The 15246-nt window shown below is 36.6% G+C and overlaps 1 protein-coding gene across 2 annotated transcripts in view; it reads right to left on the bottom strand.

Annotated features, from left to right (window-relative positions):
• Nucleotides 1-12413, bottom strand: part of MS3_00005688 (uncharacterized protein) — a 52921-nt gene extending 40508 nt beyond the window's left edge. The window contains exons 1-4 of one of the 2 annotated variants that reach the window (XM_051213786.1): nt 12338-12413; nt 9807-9918; nt 7185-7322; nt 5444-5647 (exon numbers count right to left, since the gene is read on the bottom strand). In XM_051213786.1, the coding sequence (XP_051069788.1) occupies nt 5444-5647; nt 7185-7322; nt 9807-9881 (417 nt within the window). In that variant the 5' untranslated portion in view covers nt 9882-9918; nt 12338-12413. The remainder of the gene's footprint in view (nt 1-5443; nt 5648-7184; nt 7323-9806; nt 9919-12337) is intronic. The other variant, XM_051213787.1, reaches the window with a different exon arrangement.
• Nucleotides 12414-15246: the final 2833 nt, after the last annotated feature.

The raw sequence follows: 15246 nt of genomic DNA, 5'->3' as shown, positions 1-15246 counted from the left end.
TTTGTACACTGGTAAATAAAAATAATGTAGTGATATAATAACACTAATAATAAAATTTTAATATCATTTCTTAATGTCACAGCAAAGAATTAGATTTCTTTTTTTTAGAAGAGAATTTCGTAATATTGATAAGGGTTGTTAAAAAAAACCACGTGTGTTAAAATATCATATTATTTTACTTTTGGGTTGTTCAGTTAACCTTATTGCGCGATTTCTCGACAATATTTAGTAGGGTTAAATCACTCGACTTGATAAGATAATCTAGTAACCAAGCTATATATATTACCCAACAGAGTTGGATAGGTGTTCAGAAGTGTTTAGCAAGTTAACGCACTTTACGATCGATGTATTATTGACTTCTACAGTCGGTCAGTCATCTACAACGTAAGACCAGGCACATATATGCATCGGTCCAAGCTGCCACACCTCGTTAGCACAACAAGATGAACAACAAATTCATAGAACCAGTCACTTCAATGGCAGTAATGTATAAAAGAAAGATTGTGTATGAGGATATAGTACAGGAAGAAAGAATTGGTTCGTAGAACGAAAGGTATAAAGTAAGCTCAATCTCACAGTTTAAGGGAAGAAAGAGAGTGAATGCACCTACGCCATTGTGATTGATTCTGGGCCATGTCACCTAGTCTCCAACCATAGTCACACGGACCCCAACCAAGTAGTCTGTATCTATCAACATGGCCCAGACTAGAAGTTAGTGACTTTATGGACTGATGCCAAGTTTTGGTTTGGCCGTCTCTAACTTTCTTCCATCCGTCTCCAATATTAGTCAGCATTGCGCGTCGTGGTAATCGATGGTTGGGCATGCACAGTACGTGGCCCAACCATTTTAGTCGATGAAGATTTACAACCTCTTCAACTGATTTACCATCATTCCCTAATACCCTGCATCTAACCTCACTATGACTTACCCGTTGATCCCAGCAGATGCGAGCAATATTTCTAGGACATCTGTGATCAATTACTAGTAACTTACCAGTATCTTCTACCCTTAATGGTCACGTTTTACAGAAAATAAATTGATAAACATACTCAGAGAGGGGTTTTGTAGATATTATAGTAATTTAATAGTTGAACTCATGAGTCAATTGAAGCCAGATCACCATGGAAAATCTGGAAGCACTGTAAGGACGTTTCGTCCTAGTGTGGGACTCCTCAGCAGTGCGCATCTATGATCCCGCCCCGCGAGGTTATAATCATCATATCCCCAATAGTGACTGTTTCCAAGAGGTATTTCCTGGAGTTATAGTGAGAAACCGTAACCAGTGGAGTTCAACCGGTTCTGTCGTGAGATGGTAACTCACCGAAGACAATGGTGACCGGTGGCGCAATTTCGTGGTTTGGTTAAAGAGAGACATTAGCACCACTGGATGGCAGCTCAGTGGTCTAGAGGTTAAGCGTTCGCGCGAGAGACCGATAGGTCCTGGCTTCGAATCTCGAGGGGCGGGATCGTGGATGCGCACTACCGGGAGTCCCATACTAGGACGAAACGACTGTCCGGCGCTTCCAGGTTTTCCATGGTGGTCTAGCTTCAACTGACTCATGAATTGATAAAAATACACTGGATGCAATTCAATGGACTAACTTGTATTTAATGCATTAACAAATGAATTTAAATTAGGTGAATACAATGCAATGAGATAATTTTAAACGACACCACCTTTATGATGATCAATCAATAACAAGGTCATAGATCGAACGAATAGTACAATCAACAAGAACGTAAGAGTAAATGAGGACAAAAAAAGACTACGAAGACAACCGACCATAGAATAAGCTTTTACGAATGAACTGATATAATATTTATGAAGTAACTGAAAATTGTGGCAGTATAATTATTATCCAGAACAACAATGAAACCATCTATTTCAAAGAAAACAATATCACCGAAAAAACTCTGCTTATTATGTATAAAATACATCAATATTTGATATTTTAGAACAATTTCGTCAATAATCCATGGTCTAATAAGTGTGGACAGATTTGACGATAGGAAATTTAGTGATACTAAGCAGTCAGATAATAATAATAATAATAATAATAATAATAATAATAATATTCTGAAAACAATTACAGAATGCAGACCATTTTAAAGAAATTATGAAATTGATACAAAATAGAGATAGAATTTCGACAAGAAATAAAAACACGTTATTCAAAAAGACGTAATTCATAAATTATTTAGACTGGAAATTCATCATAAAGATTGTAATAATATGAAGCACAATGTGTAAGCAAAATGCATAATCAGTGATGACATCATTTTAGAGTACAGCATAAACACTGTAGAATATATCGATTTCGTAAGCATGAAATCGTCCTCCATAAGTTGATGTATGGAAAACTTAAATAAGCAAAGAAAGTTTTCTAACTACAACTTCTTCATGAGGAATATGAAGTAACAGATGTGACATATTCCCCAAGGAAATTACATAATAAGTTTTATCTATTAATGGTACAACTTAGTGTTACACAACAATTCCGTAGTACAGTGTAAACTAAGTTGAAAACTTGTAAAATATGTTCCATTTATAAAAGAGAACTGAGTTTATTAAATTAACATTAATGTACTAAGATTTGTGAATGAATTTTTTATTCTTGTTAGCCATAGATTGTAGCATTTAAGAACTAGTATTTTCTTAGTAGCAGAACTGAGAAGTCATCTTTGCAAAATAAGCAGTTTTGTGTATGATCAAGTGTGAAAAGTATCGTTCGAAGGATAAGAAGTTACCAAGTCCTTGAGATTGTGCACGTATATCAACTAAATTGATCGACGAATGTATTTTCACAAAAATGCACCTGCATCCATTAAAAAACTTAACTAGTTGAAATAAGGTCAGTTGAAAAAAAGAACCGATGGAATTACCAATTATTAATCTCATACTTAGCAGAGAACCTGCTAACAACAAATATATAATACAAAATACATCAAATGACGATTTTTCAAGGAATATCGAGACACATAAAAATTATTAGTGTAAAACTTCGTAATAATGCACAAGTTATTACACTTCAATAGACAAACCAAGAAGAAGAAAGGTGCAAGATTGTTCACTTAACCGTTGCACTATACAAAGAACAATGATTTACAGATATCTAAAACAAGTAAGTGTCATTTATCTCCAGTTACCATGTTTTACAAGCGCTGAATATTATAGGACGAAAAACTAGGCTATTTATTTGTCAAAAGATATGCAGCATGAGTCACTTATAACAAGAAAACTGGACAGATCCTGTGTATATGTGCCGAGATTTCGTCAGTCACTAACCCATCTAAGTGAGTAGGTCTTTCTAAATGAGTGTATTGGTTAATACATTAAACTATATTATTTTATATAATCACATAAGATGAAAAAAGTTTGGTATAAATAAACACAGGATTTAGAAAGTGTGAAACACATTCCAAACAATTTCATATTATTATTCAATGTGTTCAGAGAAAAATGTGAATTTTACTACCATTTCCACTTACTAGAACTATACTGTCTAAGTAATTCAGGCTCACAACAGAACCTCTAAGACATCATATCAGGTTATTATGCTATGGGAAAAATTATTAGAATCACGAAATAAAAATTCTTTTGCGTATTTAAGTTAAAAGTTAGTCGATTAGCTGAATATTTATTCTTTGAAAAGCAATAGGATAATTATTATTGTATCCCTATTTAGATTTAATCTCCTCCTAACCCCACCAACACATCAGGTAACAGACTAGATATAAATAATTAAATCTTAATGATGGTTATTATTAATATTTGACCATTTAATTAACTTTGTGATTATGTTCTGTATAGAAAGAAAAAATGGAGGGAATTTAAGTAATTCAGCATTGATCAGTATAAATAATAAATTTATCTGTCCGAAAGAAGGAAGGCGGAAATAGACAATGTTTGTTTGCTTGAAGAATAAATGAGAACGATCAACAAATACAAATGTGAATATATCCATTGGCAATAGTTGTAGATGACTACACCCTTTACTCTGTTTTAACTCTGACATAGATTATAATTAATTTTATAGAGAGGATACATAAATAAATAGTTATATATATAATCGATTGATGCGGCATGCTGTGAGAAAATGAGAGAAATAAGAGCCTTTTGCTTGGTGAATAGAAACAATATTATCAGTAACGCCATTAATACTACCAAAGATAATAATGATAGTAGTAATAGTATTAGTCATAAAGCGTTAATTCATGACCAGTGCTGATAGTAACTAAAAAGAACAACTACAAATCAATGTCAACCAGCATAATATCTAATTCTATGGCGATTTGTGTGGCTTACATATAAATATATGTTATCATGTAACAGACAATATATATATATAAGGTAAGGTGGTGACCATGATTGAAAAGTAACAAAACTTAAATAGTAAATAACTAAATAAATTTATAGAAAAATTGTTGAGTTTTGCATATATTGGTGTCAAAATATGAGATATAAACTAAGAGGTACTCTTGATGAATAAGGTTGGTGTTATTGTTAACTATGTAATAATTTAGGAATGTCCAAGTGAAATGATTAGAAGTGTTAAAATAGAGAGAGAATTCTTAGTTGTGTCGAATGACTATTTGTTTAAGACCTGTAGAAAAATAGTTACGTTAGCTTAGCAGTAAATGGATTCATTCACCTTTATCACTGGATCGTAGATTCAAACACTGTCTCATAGATTTTCGATTGTACAGCTAGATAATATCGAATTATAGTAGTACACCAGTCTGCATTTGGTATATGTATTAGATTACATTGTAGGCAGGTAGAGTTTGACTGGTAAGTGTTAAAGACAAAATGAACAGGGAATTAGAAACCTTGAACATAAAACTGATTACAACTTAAAATTTGCGCGCATTCACTTTCTAATTTAATAAACATTTAATTAATGATTACCCAGTCCATTTCCTATCTAAGTCAACAGATGATAGCTAGATAGCTTTATGCTGTAGTTGGTTCAGTTAACCATATTAGTAATTTAATTAACATTCATTAATTATTCGAGAGCAATCATGCGATATAGCCTTGACAATCCTATCCTGATATTCTAGAGTTGGAAAGATTTGAAAGAGTATTTACCTGAATTCATAAGATTTTAAAACTAATGGTAGAGACCTTTATAAACAATAATATCAAATCTCTGTTACTAAAAAGCTGACACATAACTCATTGGTTTGTGTAGTATTTACCCAACACAATTTAATTTTATTTGCTTTCAAAGTACATTAAGAAACCAAAGAATTTTGATATGCGTAATACAAATGAAGAACTGCATTCCATATCATTTCAAACGAGAGACAATTTGGAATTATTTGATGGTAAAAAACACATCGGAAGAGTATGCTCATATAAAGAATCATAGATTGTCGTAGTCACAAAAAGAGAAACAAAACCAAGCATTAAAAAAATAATTCAAAAAGAAAACTAACCGATTCCCTCAAGCTAGGAGGCAGTGGCGGTAGTGAAGAATGGATTTCAGCAGCTGTTGTACGTCCAATAGTGCAATTAGGAAGCTTTTCTTTGCTGTGTCCATTTTGTGGACTAGACAAAAAACGTCTTCCACTGCTATTGTTATTATTATTATTTTGTATATTCTCAACAAGTCTTGATTCACCATAAGTTCCATTTGGAAACTATGTGCAAAAAAGGAGGAGAACTTTAATGCTGATAAAAATAACTTGAAATCAAATAATAACAATTCCAATCATTATCAATTCTGTGCAATAATCTTACTGAGTTTTGAAAACATGGATAATGTGTGTATACATGGTAGAATTATTCATGGTTCATACAGATTAATGTGTTAAGCTTTGAGTCGAACTTTTGTGTGTAAGAGATAGAGATAGAGAGAGAAGACGGTTACCGGGACTACCCAGTAACCCAAAGTGAAGTAAGTCGAGAAAGAATTAGGACCTGCTGGCCGTAATGGTCGAAATTCAATGGAAATAACTACTAAGTCATTGTTTGGTTTGTTTAAGAAACGAAATAATGAAAACGATATTCAACAATGGACAAATCAATACTTAAAAATGACTTAATTTCAGTTACATTTTATTTTTTGTTGCTTACCTTTGATTTGACCACCGTTTAAAAAAATATTAACGAAGGTGGATTAGTACGTTTTTTTCTTTATATTAAGCACAACTAGACAAAAAGATGGGAAGCTATTCAAATATTAAACGCAAAAGCATAACAATAATTAGTTAAAGAGGTGTCATGGAGATTAATTTGATTTGCAAGTCGTATTTCTCACAGATTAATCCTAGTCAGGGTTCTACTGAAAACCAGGGGGCATCGAACAGTCGTTTCGTCCTTGTATAAGACTCCTTAGTAGTGACTTGCCGCGAACACACCAGGGAGAAGTTCAGATAAACTAGTAGACGAGATTGTGAGCTACGACTGAATAGGATACCTGTACACTTAAACGACTGATATTAGACGGGATAGATGTAATGAGGAAGAATATTTAAATTAAGGAATAAAATCAATTATTGAGGAATTCATGAAGAGCTGTTGACTTAGGATAGAATCCACGTCATATTAGAAAGTCGGAGACGGAGAATTTAAATATAAAACTACTTTTACTATCCACCTTTCTTTACTTCTGTAGCATTATGCTTTCCTTTCAATTTTTCCATCATACATCATGTTTTCGTACATGATTTCTCTCCTAGTTATGTTGCAAATGAACACAATTGAATGAATTCTAGTACCATCTGGTTAATTTAATGAGTATTTTAATAAATTACCACTAAATAAGGCTATACTTAAGCACACAACAGTTCACGTTTCGGACAATAGACTCAGTAATCGCTAGCAAATAACAATTAAGTTATTAGCTCTTGGATTTACCAATATATGATATATATGTACAAATCGAAAGCGTTAATCACTTATAAGATATAGCATGGTATCCAGTCCGAGGTATAACTTTAATCTTTATCTGTAGTGTTGTTGGTGAAAGGATCAAATAGCAAATTATTTTAAAAAATGAAAGATATTTTTCAGGTTTAATGTAACGTTATCCATCACAAAATAAAAAACAAATCGGTGGCTAAGTGGTGGACGAATGTAAAATACCAGTAATCTCGTTGGAAATAAGTGTTTCAAAAGAATAAATATTAACTGCGAAACTGTATTTTGAGAACGATATATCATTACAAAACTTACAAAACATTTTGTATTATGTCTTGAAGTATCTTGACTCCAATAATGATTATTTCCAGTATTTTTTGATGTGAATATTACATGAGATTCACCTAAAATTTCCACTGAGTTTGTATTATCTGTTTCAGTTTCTCGTTTTCGCTAAGTTATGACGAGAATAATAAGCAAATAATTAAACATCAGGATATATCTCAAAGAATAAGGAGGATATGACTTTAATGGATTATTCATATAAATCAAATCGCTCCCATCTCTTGTTTGCTGCATCAACGCTTACTCCTCCTCCAGAAATGCTTTAAATGTTCTTACACCTATAAGTATATCCCATTCCACAAGTGAGATTATAGAAACTAGTTGAATTTCTCTACCTGATGACACCTTACACTAACACCGTCCGTTTTAACCTTAACTAATTTGAATGATATCTAACCGGAACAGCATATCATAAAATAACGTGATACGCGTATTATGGCGGACCTAACTGGCTGGCCGACATACTGTAGTAATTATCGCTTTTTAATCCCATACATTCTGTTTTCATTTTATTTTCTCTAGCTGTAGATAATTACACTCAGTCCGTTATGGCACTGGAAGTGACCTTAAAGATACCTTCATATATAGACAGGATGTCTACTTAAAAATAGTCAGTGGTTTCCGGCTGGCGCCTTTTATTGCTGTAATATATGTGAAAAAAATGTACTACCTAAATAATTTTCGAACTAGAACCTTTCAAACAATCTAATATCTTATATGTCTTCTGCATGTAATATTACTACCTATGTCAAACTGATAATGCCTGTAAACTGGTATGAGTTCCATAATTATTTCCGGAATATTTATATTATTATACATGATTTGACGATAAAACTTGTTAGATGAGAAGGGTGCCAAGCCTATGACTTATTGGTGACATGTAAAGAGTCTGAGTTACAGCTTCCTATAATTGGTCAATGAATTCGATTTTACACAACTAGACTAAAAGTTCGAGTCCTACTTCCCTTAATTCAGTTTAGGCAGTCTGATGGTAGAGCTAATTGCTATACTACAGTATTCCTTACTGTCACTATATCCATTTACTCTCTAAGCTGTGATGAGAATTTGGATGAGTAGTTTTAGCTCAGTATGTTTGAACGTTGCCGAAATCACTTGATACTCTACTGAAATAAGTAAAAATCTACATTTATTTGAGATGTAATAGAAGTCAAAAAAGACGGTCATTCGAAGTAAAATATGAGCCTTAATCGTTACACTACACTAAGTTACTTACAAAAATACTTTGATACCTTAAGTGGTAGGATAAATATTGTATTTAAAAAGATTTATCCTGAGAAAACATTTACAACTGGATCAACTACTAATATGGCAAATGATATGACTGACTGATGACAAATGACAGTAACAAAAAAATCAGTTGGAGTGAAAGTTTGGTGTTAAAAAAGTAGAACGAATAGGAAAGCTAACAAAAGTAACGTAGAATCTGATGAAACCTCTTACTAATCCGCAATTTCATATAGCATGAACACGAAAAAAGAGAACAAAGACAAGAAAGCAACAACATCAACAGCAGTTAGCAGAAGAAAAATGAAGGATTAAAAAACAAGAGACAAAAGTACTGAACAATAAAATTTGTGGAATCTTTGGGAAAATGTAAAGTAAATTTATTTTCACCGATACAAACAATTTTGAGCCATATCATCTTGAGTCGATCGGTAATTTTAAAAAATGAAAAAAGCCTCAAAAATGTTTAATCGTAAATGATGGATGCGTAAAGTACAACATTGTGTGAGCAGCTGTCAAGCAAAAATCAGAAAAGAAAACGAATGAGCGGCTTTACTTTAATTACATATGTTCAACCAGTAGTGAAGATGAGTACAGCACAGTTCAACTTTAGTTTCTAGTAAATGGCGGTAGAAAATCACAACAACTAACCACAAAGATTTTTAAGATGCGTTTCTGAGCCTAACTTGAAGCAGTGACTTGGTGATTAAAACATTTAGTTACTGACAACTTGGTCGAAAGTTTGAATCCCACTTTCAGCTAGTTGGTAGTGATCGAATTAGAGCCTGGTACAAGTGTGCGTTAGTTCAAGTTGTTTTAGCACATTATTATGATGATACAAAATTAACAAGCTGAATAATAAAGGAGTCAAGACAATGGCAGTAACAATGATAGTTAAAGGATCAGGCACTGAGAATATGGTCTTTGGAATCCCGATAAAAAGTTGTATATAAAGAAACGATTGAACTCAAGATCTAGAGGAAGATAAAGAGTGAATCCATAAGTTCTATTGTAACTGGCTCTCACCAAAAACACATAATATCTCTAGACAGTGGTCACAGTTATTGGGCGGACCTACAAGCAGACAGTTTACATCTAATGAAATGACTCAGTTTAATAGTTAATGACCTCATAGGCAAATAACACATCTTGGCTCGTTTGCCTTTTTCCTACAGTACTTCGATAAGTAGAGTGGTATTACCAGTCTCCGTACTGAAAAAGACTGGGAATTGGATAGACAAATGTGTAGCTAGTGAATGAGTCACTCAATTTACTACATTTAAGGAGCAAAAAATATCCACGTAAATAGAAAGAGTGGAAAAGTATTCTTCTGTAAAAAACACTCACTTTTCGTTTGAACTGACTATTTTCGTTGAATTCATAGTCATGCGTTCTTCGCCTAATGGTTTTAGTTCCATCCATTTAAATTATTTTGCAAATAACGATAGTACATAACGAGCTGAAAATAACAAGCGACATACAATACGAAAGGAACTGATGAGAAATATTGAAAAACCTTGTAATATTAATTACGTTGAAAGATTTTCCACTAAGTGAAGACTCCCATAACAGTGCTTTGTTTAAAATATAACGATCAATAGTATTTTTTTATGATTTGATAAGAAAGCAAATGGATTTGAAGTTTCAGGACGTTTAGTAATAGGTAAAAATAGCAGAGTTAGAGCAGGATCGCTACTGGCTTTTATTTTGAGTCATGCCTGATAACGTCTCAAGCCACTGTGCTGCACCATCTTTAAGACGCCAACCAGGGAGTTGTGAAGAACCAACAGAAGCCAGTCATATACAGCTTTCTTTAATACCACGACATCATATCATACACCAACCACCTCTACACTTTTTCCAACCAGTCCCAAATAATGCAAGACGTGAAATTCCCTGGTACGACGTTCGTAGAACATGTCCAAGCCACCGAGGTCGATGTCTCAAGATAGTGACACTAGTTGACCGGACACAAAATGTTGAATCTCTGGGTTTCTAACATGGTGTGGTTACTGGATGTCAGGAATCCTTCGGAGACAACGATGATCAAACACAGAGAGTCGTCTAACATCCTCAACTCGGAGAGGCCAGGTTTCACAAGCATAGAGCAAAACTGCTCTCACCGACGCGTTGTAGATCCGGCCATTTACAGCCAGACCAACATCATGAAAGTGCCAAGGATGGCGCAGATTGACATAAGCTGCTCTGACTTTTACAATACGTGCATTGATCTCATCACTCGTGCCCCCACCAGCACTTATGCAGCTAACTAGATACACGAACTTCTCGACTACTTCTATCTGCTCACCATCCAGGATGAGTACAGGATTAGAATCCTGCAAGTTTTGTAAAAGTACTTTGCACTTGGAAGGTGCAAAGCACATACCATACCTACCTATATTGATTACCAACTCATTAAGTGCGGATTGCATGGCTTGGGTATCATCGCACAGTAAGACAATGCCCTCACTCTGCCTGAGGTATTTGTATATAGGACTCTTAGGATGTTAATAAAGTCCTCAGGTATATCCTTCTTCAATAGACAATCCTAGAAAACAAATCAAAGGCTACCTTAGTGTCAAGAAACACTACGATTGTTGACCTACGAAGTAACTCTGCCATGCTTTACAGACCGAATTCATGATGGAAGCTTCGTCTCTCCGGTGCTCTAACTGGCTTTGTAACGTTACAAGCCACAACTTCTACAAATGGGGTAATGAGGTTCAGTTAACCCAACGGTACATTCAGGATTATGAGTCATCTGGATCCGTAGACTTTCCAGGTCTCAGAAGTCAAAGTAGCTGTAGGATAACTTTCTTAATGAGCAATAGTTCTTTAGTCAAGTGGTGTTTCTTTAAGTTATCTGCTGCACTATTATGTATCTATATAGGCTCTTTGGGGTAATTTTTTCACAATCCAGTGGTAGGAAGAACCTTCAAAATTTCCCTATATTAAAGGGAAATGTCTTTTGAGGTCATGTTTATGCTCAAATTAACTGCTCCTCACGGTATGAACCGGACGCAATGAATAAAAACCTGTAAAAGATGGTCAACTGTTAAGTATGACCTTTGGTTCCCTACTATAACTGCCTTACATTAACGGATCGCGATGCAATTCAGATCACCATTACTCATATGTTCAGGATTCGTAAACGCTTTGAAGGTGTCAGGTAGTAATACTTCTAGGCTAGAGCTTCAAACGAGTCTTTAAAAACTAGCTAAATGGTTAAAAGTTAGAGCCTATGTTTAAACTCCACGAAAAGTGCACTAATAAAGCACTGCCTTAGTAAAAGCTAAAGCAACACTACTGATGAAATACCACTGACACGAGATCTGTAGCAAAACACTCTGGTACTAACACGTTTTACTATGTTGTATTCTTCAAGATTTGCTATATCCGGAACCGTCATATAAGAACCCAAAGACCACGACTGAATAAACTCAATTTGGGTTCCCGCTCCTCCTGACTAGTGGTAAACAATTGGAACGACCTGGAAAACGGTGTACGCTCTCAGGAAGAAACGGAATATTTACGAAAAAATACTGCATGAATTAGGACAGGTTAACCAGCTCACGATCTTTATTACTGACTATAGGCTGGAAAATCCGCAGTCTCATGGGGAAATTTCGTAACATGTGTACCTTGATAACTAAAGCGATACAGATGATATTACATGTTTATCCCTTATAAATTAGGCAAAACATCAACTGTACGACGAATGCAATCATATAGGATTATAATTTCGTTGATTCCTCCTAATATCAAATAAAGTGTAGCATAAGAAAAATCTGAATCAATCAGCCAAACTGGAGGTCAACAAGTTTTGGTATTAGGTAACACGCTGTGACTTGATCTTATGAAAAGCCAGGCAGAAATACCTTGTTAAGAAAATGCACTAATACTCAGTAACGCAACATTCAAATATAGCGCTTGATGGTATGAACTCAGATCAGATTCGTATTTTGAGGACAGAAGACATACGGTCTATGTTAGCCCTTTTCTGGCAAACTTCTGAAAGTATCTAGTCTTTTCTTGAGTGAGTCACTTGTACGGGCGGACACCACTTATTCGGGTAATGGTCCCAGTATTTGAACACTCGGTGTGAAAACTTATACATCATGGGTACTTTGTTCGTATTTGGTTGCTATATTCTCTCAGTTGTTCCGATTTGTAATGAAGAAAAAAAGGATATTTCAGGTCCAAGATCACTTCTTAAAATTTCATATATCAAAACTGAATCGCTTCTTAGTCTGTGGTAGGGCATAGAATAGAGGTCTAACTTCGCAAGCCACTCCTTGTATAACAAACTCGGGAGTCCTGGAACTGCACGAGTAGCTGCTCTCTGCCTTTTTTCATTGGTATTCGAGTCATCTTTATAAAGGAGCTTGCAGCCTGAACTCAGTTTCTAAGTTTGGATCTCACTAAGGTTGTATGTACTGTGCCCCCTGAATGCCCTGGTACGGCCGAGAGTGGGGAGAGTCCGCTCTCCCTCTCGAAATACTCTCACACGGCCACGCGTATACAGCCTCTGCCAGGGAAGTCCTACTCATTGCCTTCTCGTGGCGGGGGTGTTGTCTACGAAAATGAGAGGACGAAAAGCGAATGTCCGGAGCTTTAACCGGATCACAAACCAATGGTGCACATGGGCTCCAGTATCCTGAGGGAACAAATGGTGTATGAACCAATCGTTGGTCACCGGCTACCATTGGATTGCATCTCCTTACGATGCTCCACTGCCTTGTGGGTTAGACCTTTAGGTTAAAGGCTCGGGGAGTGGCCCCTAAGATAACCACCTGCTTCGGTTTGGGCACCCGGGCAGTATCACAGCCCACACACAAACGATGAACTCTATGACTATGGCAACTACTTTTCTCGCTCCGAAAAACAATCAATCAATTCAAATAATTATCATTACTATTATTGTCATTATTAATACTATTATTATTATTACTACTATTATTGTCATTATTATTATTATTTTCCACATTATTCACCCTCTTTTATACTTATACAGCGGCTCGTCTTTGGTGGAAATTCGACTGTATCTAAACGTTCTCGAGTCACTGTCCGGTTGAAAATTGTATGTTACCACCGAATACGAGAACTGAAGCAGTTTTTCTGAAACCACGTGCACCATTCAAACTGGCTGCCTTCAACGTTCGCACATTTATGCAGGTCGGACAACAGATAGGGCTGGCTATGTCTTTGGGAAGTCTTAATATTGATGTTTGTTGTCTATCCGAGACCCGTATTCAAGACTCTGGCGAAGCACTACAAATTCGATCTCCATCTGTCGCTTCGAAAAGCTTGTTTTACGTGCGCTTATCCGGGGACTCTGTGGCATCTTCGTCTGGTCTTGCTGGCGTTGGTGTCGCACTAAGCGCTAGAGCTGAGGCAGCACTAGTCGATTGGATCCCCATTAACAGTCGGTTATGTGCTGTTAGATTAGAGAGTTCCATCAAAGTGAGAAGAAATCGGCGTGAGAAACGATGTCTTTTCGTCATCTCTGCCTATGCCCCGACAGATTGCAGCCCGGATGCAATCAAGGATGAGTTTTACCACCAGTTAACTGTTCTTCTCCAGAAAGTGCGTTCGACAGAAATTGTAGTACTAGCCGGAGACTTGAATGCTCAGGTCGGGCGTCTAGGCACAGAAGAGAGTCGTTTAGGTGGCCGATGAAGACTCGTTGGTCGCAGGTCAGATAACGGGGACCGTCTACTGCAACTGTGCACAGACCACAACCTGTTTCTGGCTAGCACTAACTTCCGGCACAGTCATCGCCTATGTGCCACCTGTCGTCCTCCCTCTGCATCCCAAGCCTGGACTCAGATTGATCACATCGCGATCAGCTACCGCTGGTGTGGTTGTGTACAAGACTGCAGCTCCTTTTGGAGTACCTATCTGGACTCTGACCATGCCTTGGTCTGCGCCAATCTTGCCTTACTTTTCAGTGGCCAACGAAGTGACCACCACCAAAAGATTGATGTTAGCAAGCTGGTTGCAACTTCTGTTGCAAGTAAGTATCGAACCGAGCTAGCCTCTAGGCTAGCTACCACTCCACTGAAAAGTATAGATAAGCATTGGTTGCAATTGCATGACGCCATGAAAATGGCGGGTACAGTCAGTTGTGGGTTTGCGAAACGTCCCGCTTGTAAGCACTGGGTTTCTGCAGGTTCCTTACAACTCATTGAAGCCCGTCGGTCTACTCCGGTTGACCGTGAGTTTGACCATAAACGAAGGATGTTACGTAAGGAAATTGGGCAAAGCTTGCGTAAGGACCAAGAAGCCTGGTGGTCGAAGCGTGCTAATGAGCTGGAAGCAGCAGATGCATCTGGTAACTACCGGAAGCTCTTCCAGCTCATCCGAGCCACTGGCAGGAAGAAGTCTGGTGTGAGTGAAACAATCTGCGAGGATGACGGGATGCCAATCACTAACCTCCATCGACGTCTTGGACGATGGGCAGAATTTTTCGAAGGGCAGTTCAACTGGCCTGCTGATCCGGCAACATCGGTCAGACTGTCCTGCCCTCCATGGCCGGTGACGACTGATCCACCAAATGAGGAGGAAGTCCGCAAGGAACTCCAACTCTTGAAGCGTTACAAATCACCTGGCCCAGATGACTTACCTCCGGCTCTTTTTAATGATGGTGGTGACTTTTTGACTAAGGAATTGACGACGTTGTTTACAAAGGTTTGGGAACTAGAGAGTGTACCAACGTCATAGAATAAGTCGATAGTTGTCCCTATCTTTAAAAAGGGTTCACGTCGTTCCTGTAACAACTATCGGG

Source organism: Schistosoma haematobium, chromosome 3 (assembly GCF_000699445.3).
Source record: "Schistosoma haematobium chromosome 3, whole genome shotgun sequence".
NCBI classification, from domain to species: domain Eukaryota; kingdom Metazoa; phylum Platyhelminthes; class Trematoda; order Strigeidida; family Schistosomatidae; genus Schistosoma; species Schistosoma haematobium.
This window is presented reverse-complemented; position numbering and strand designations above follow the sequence as displayed.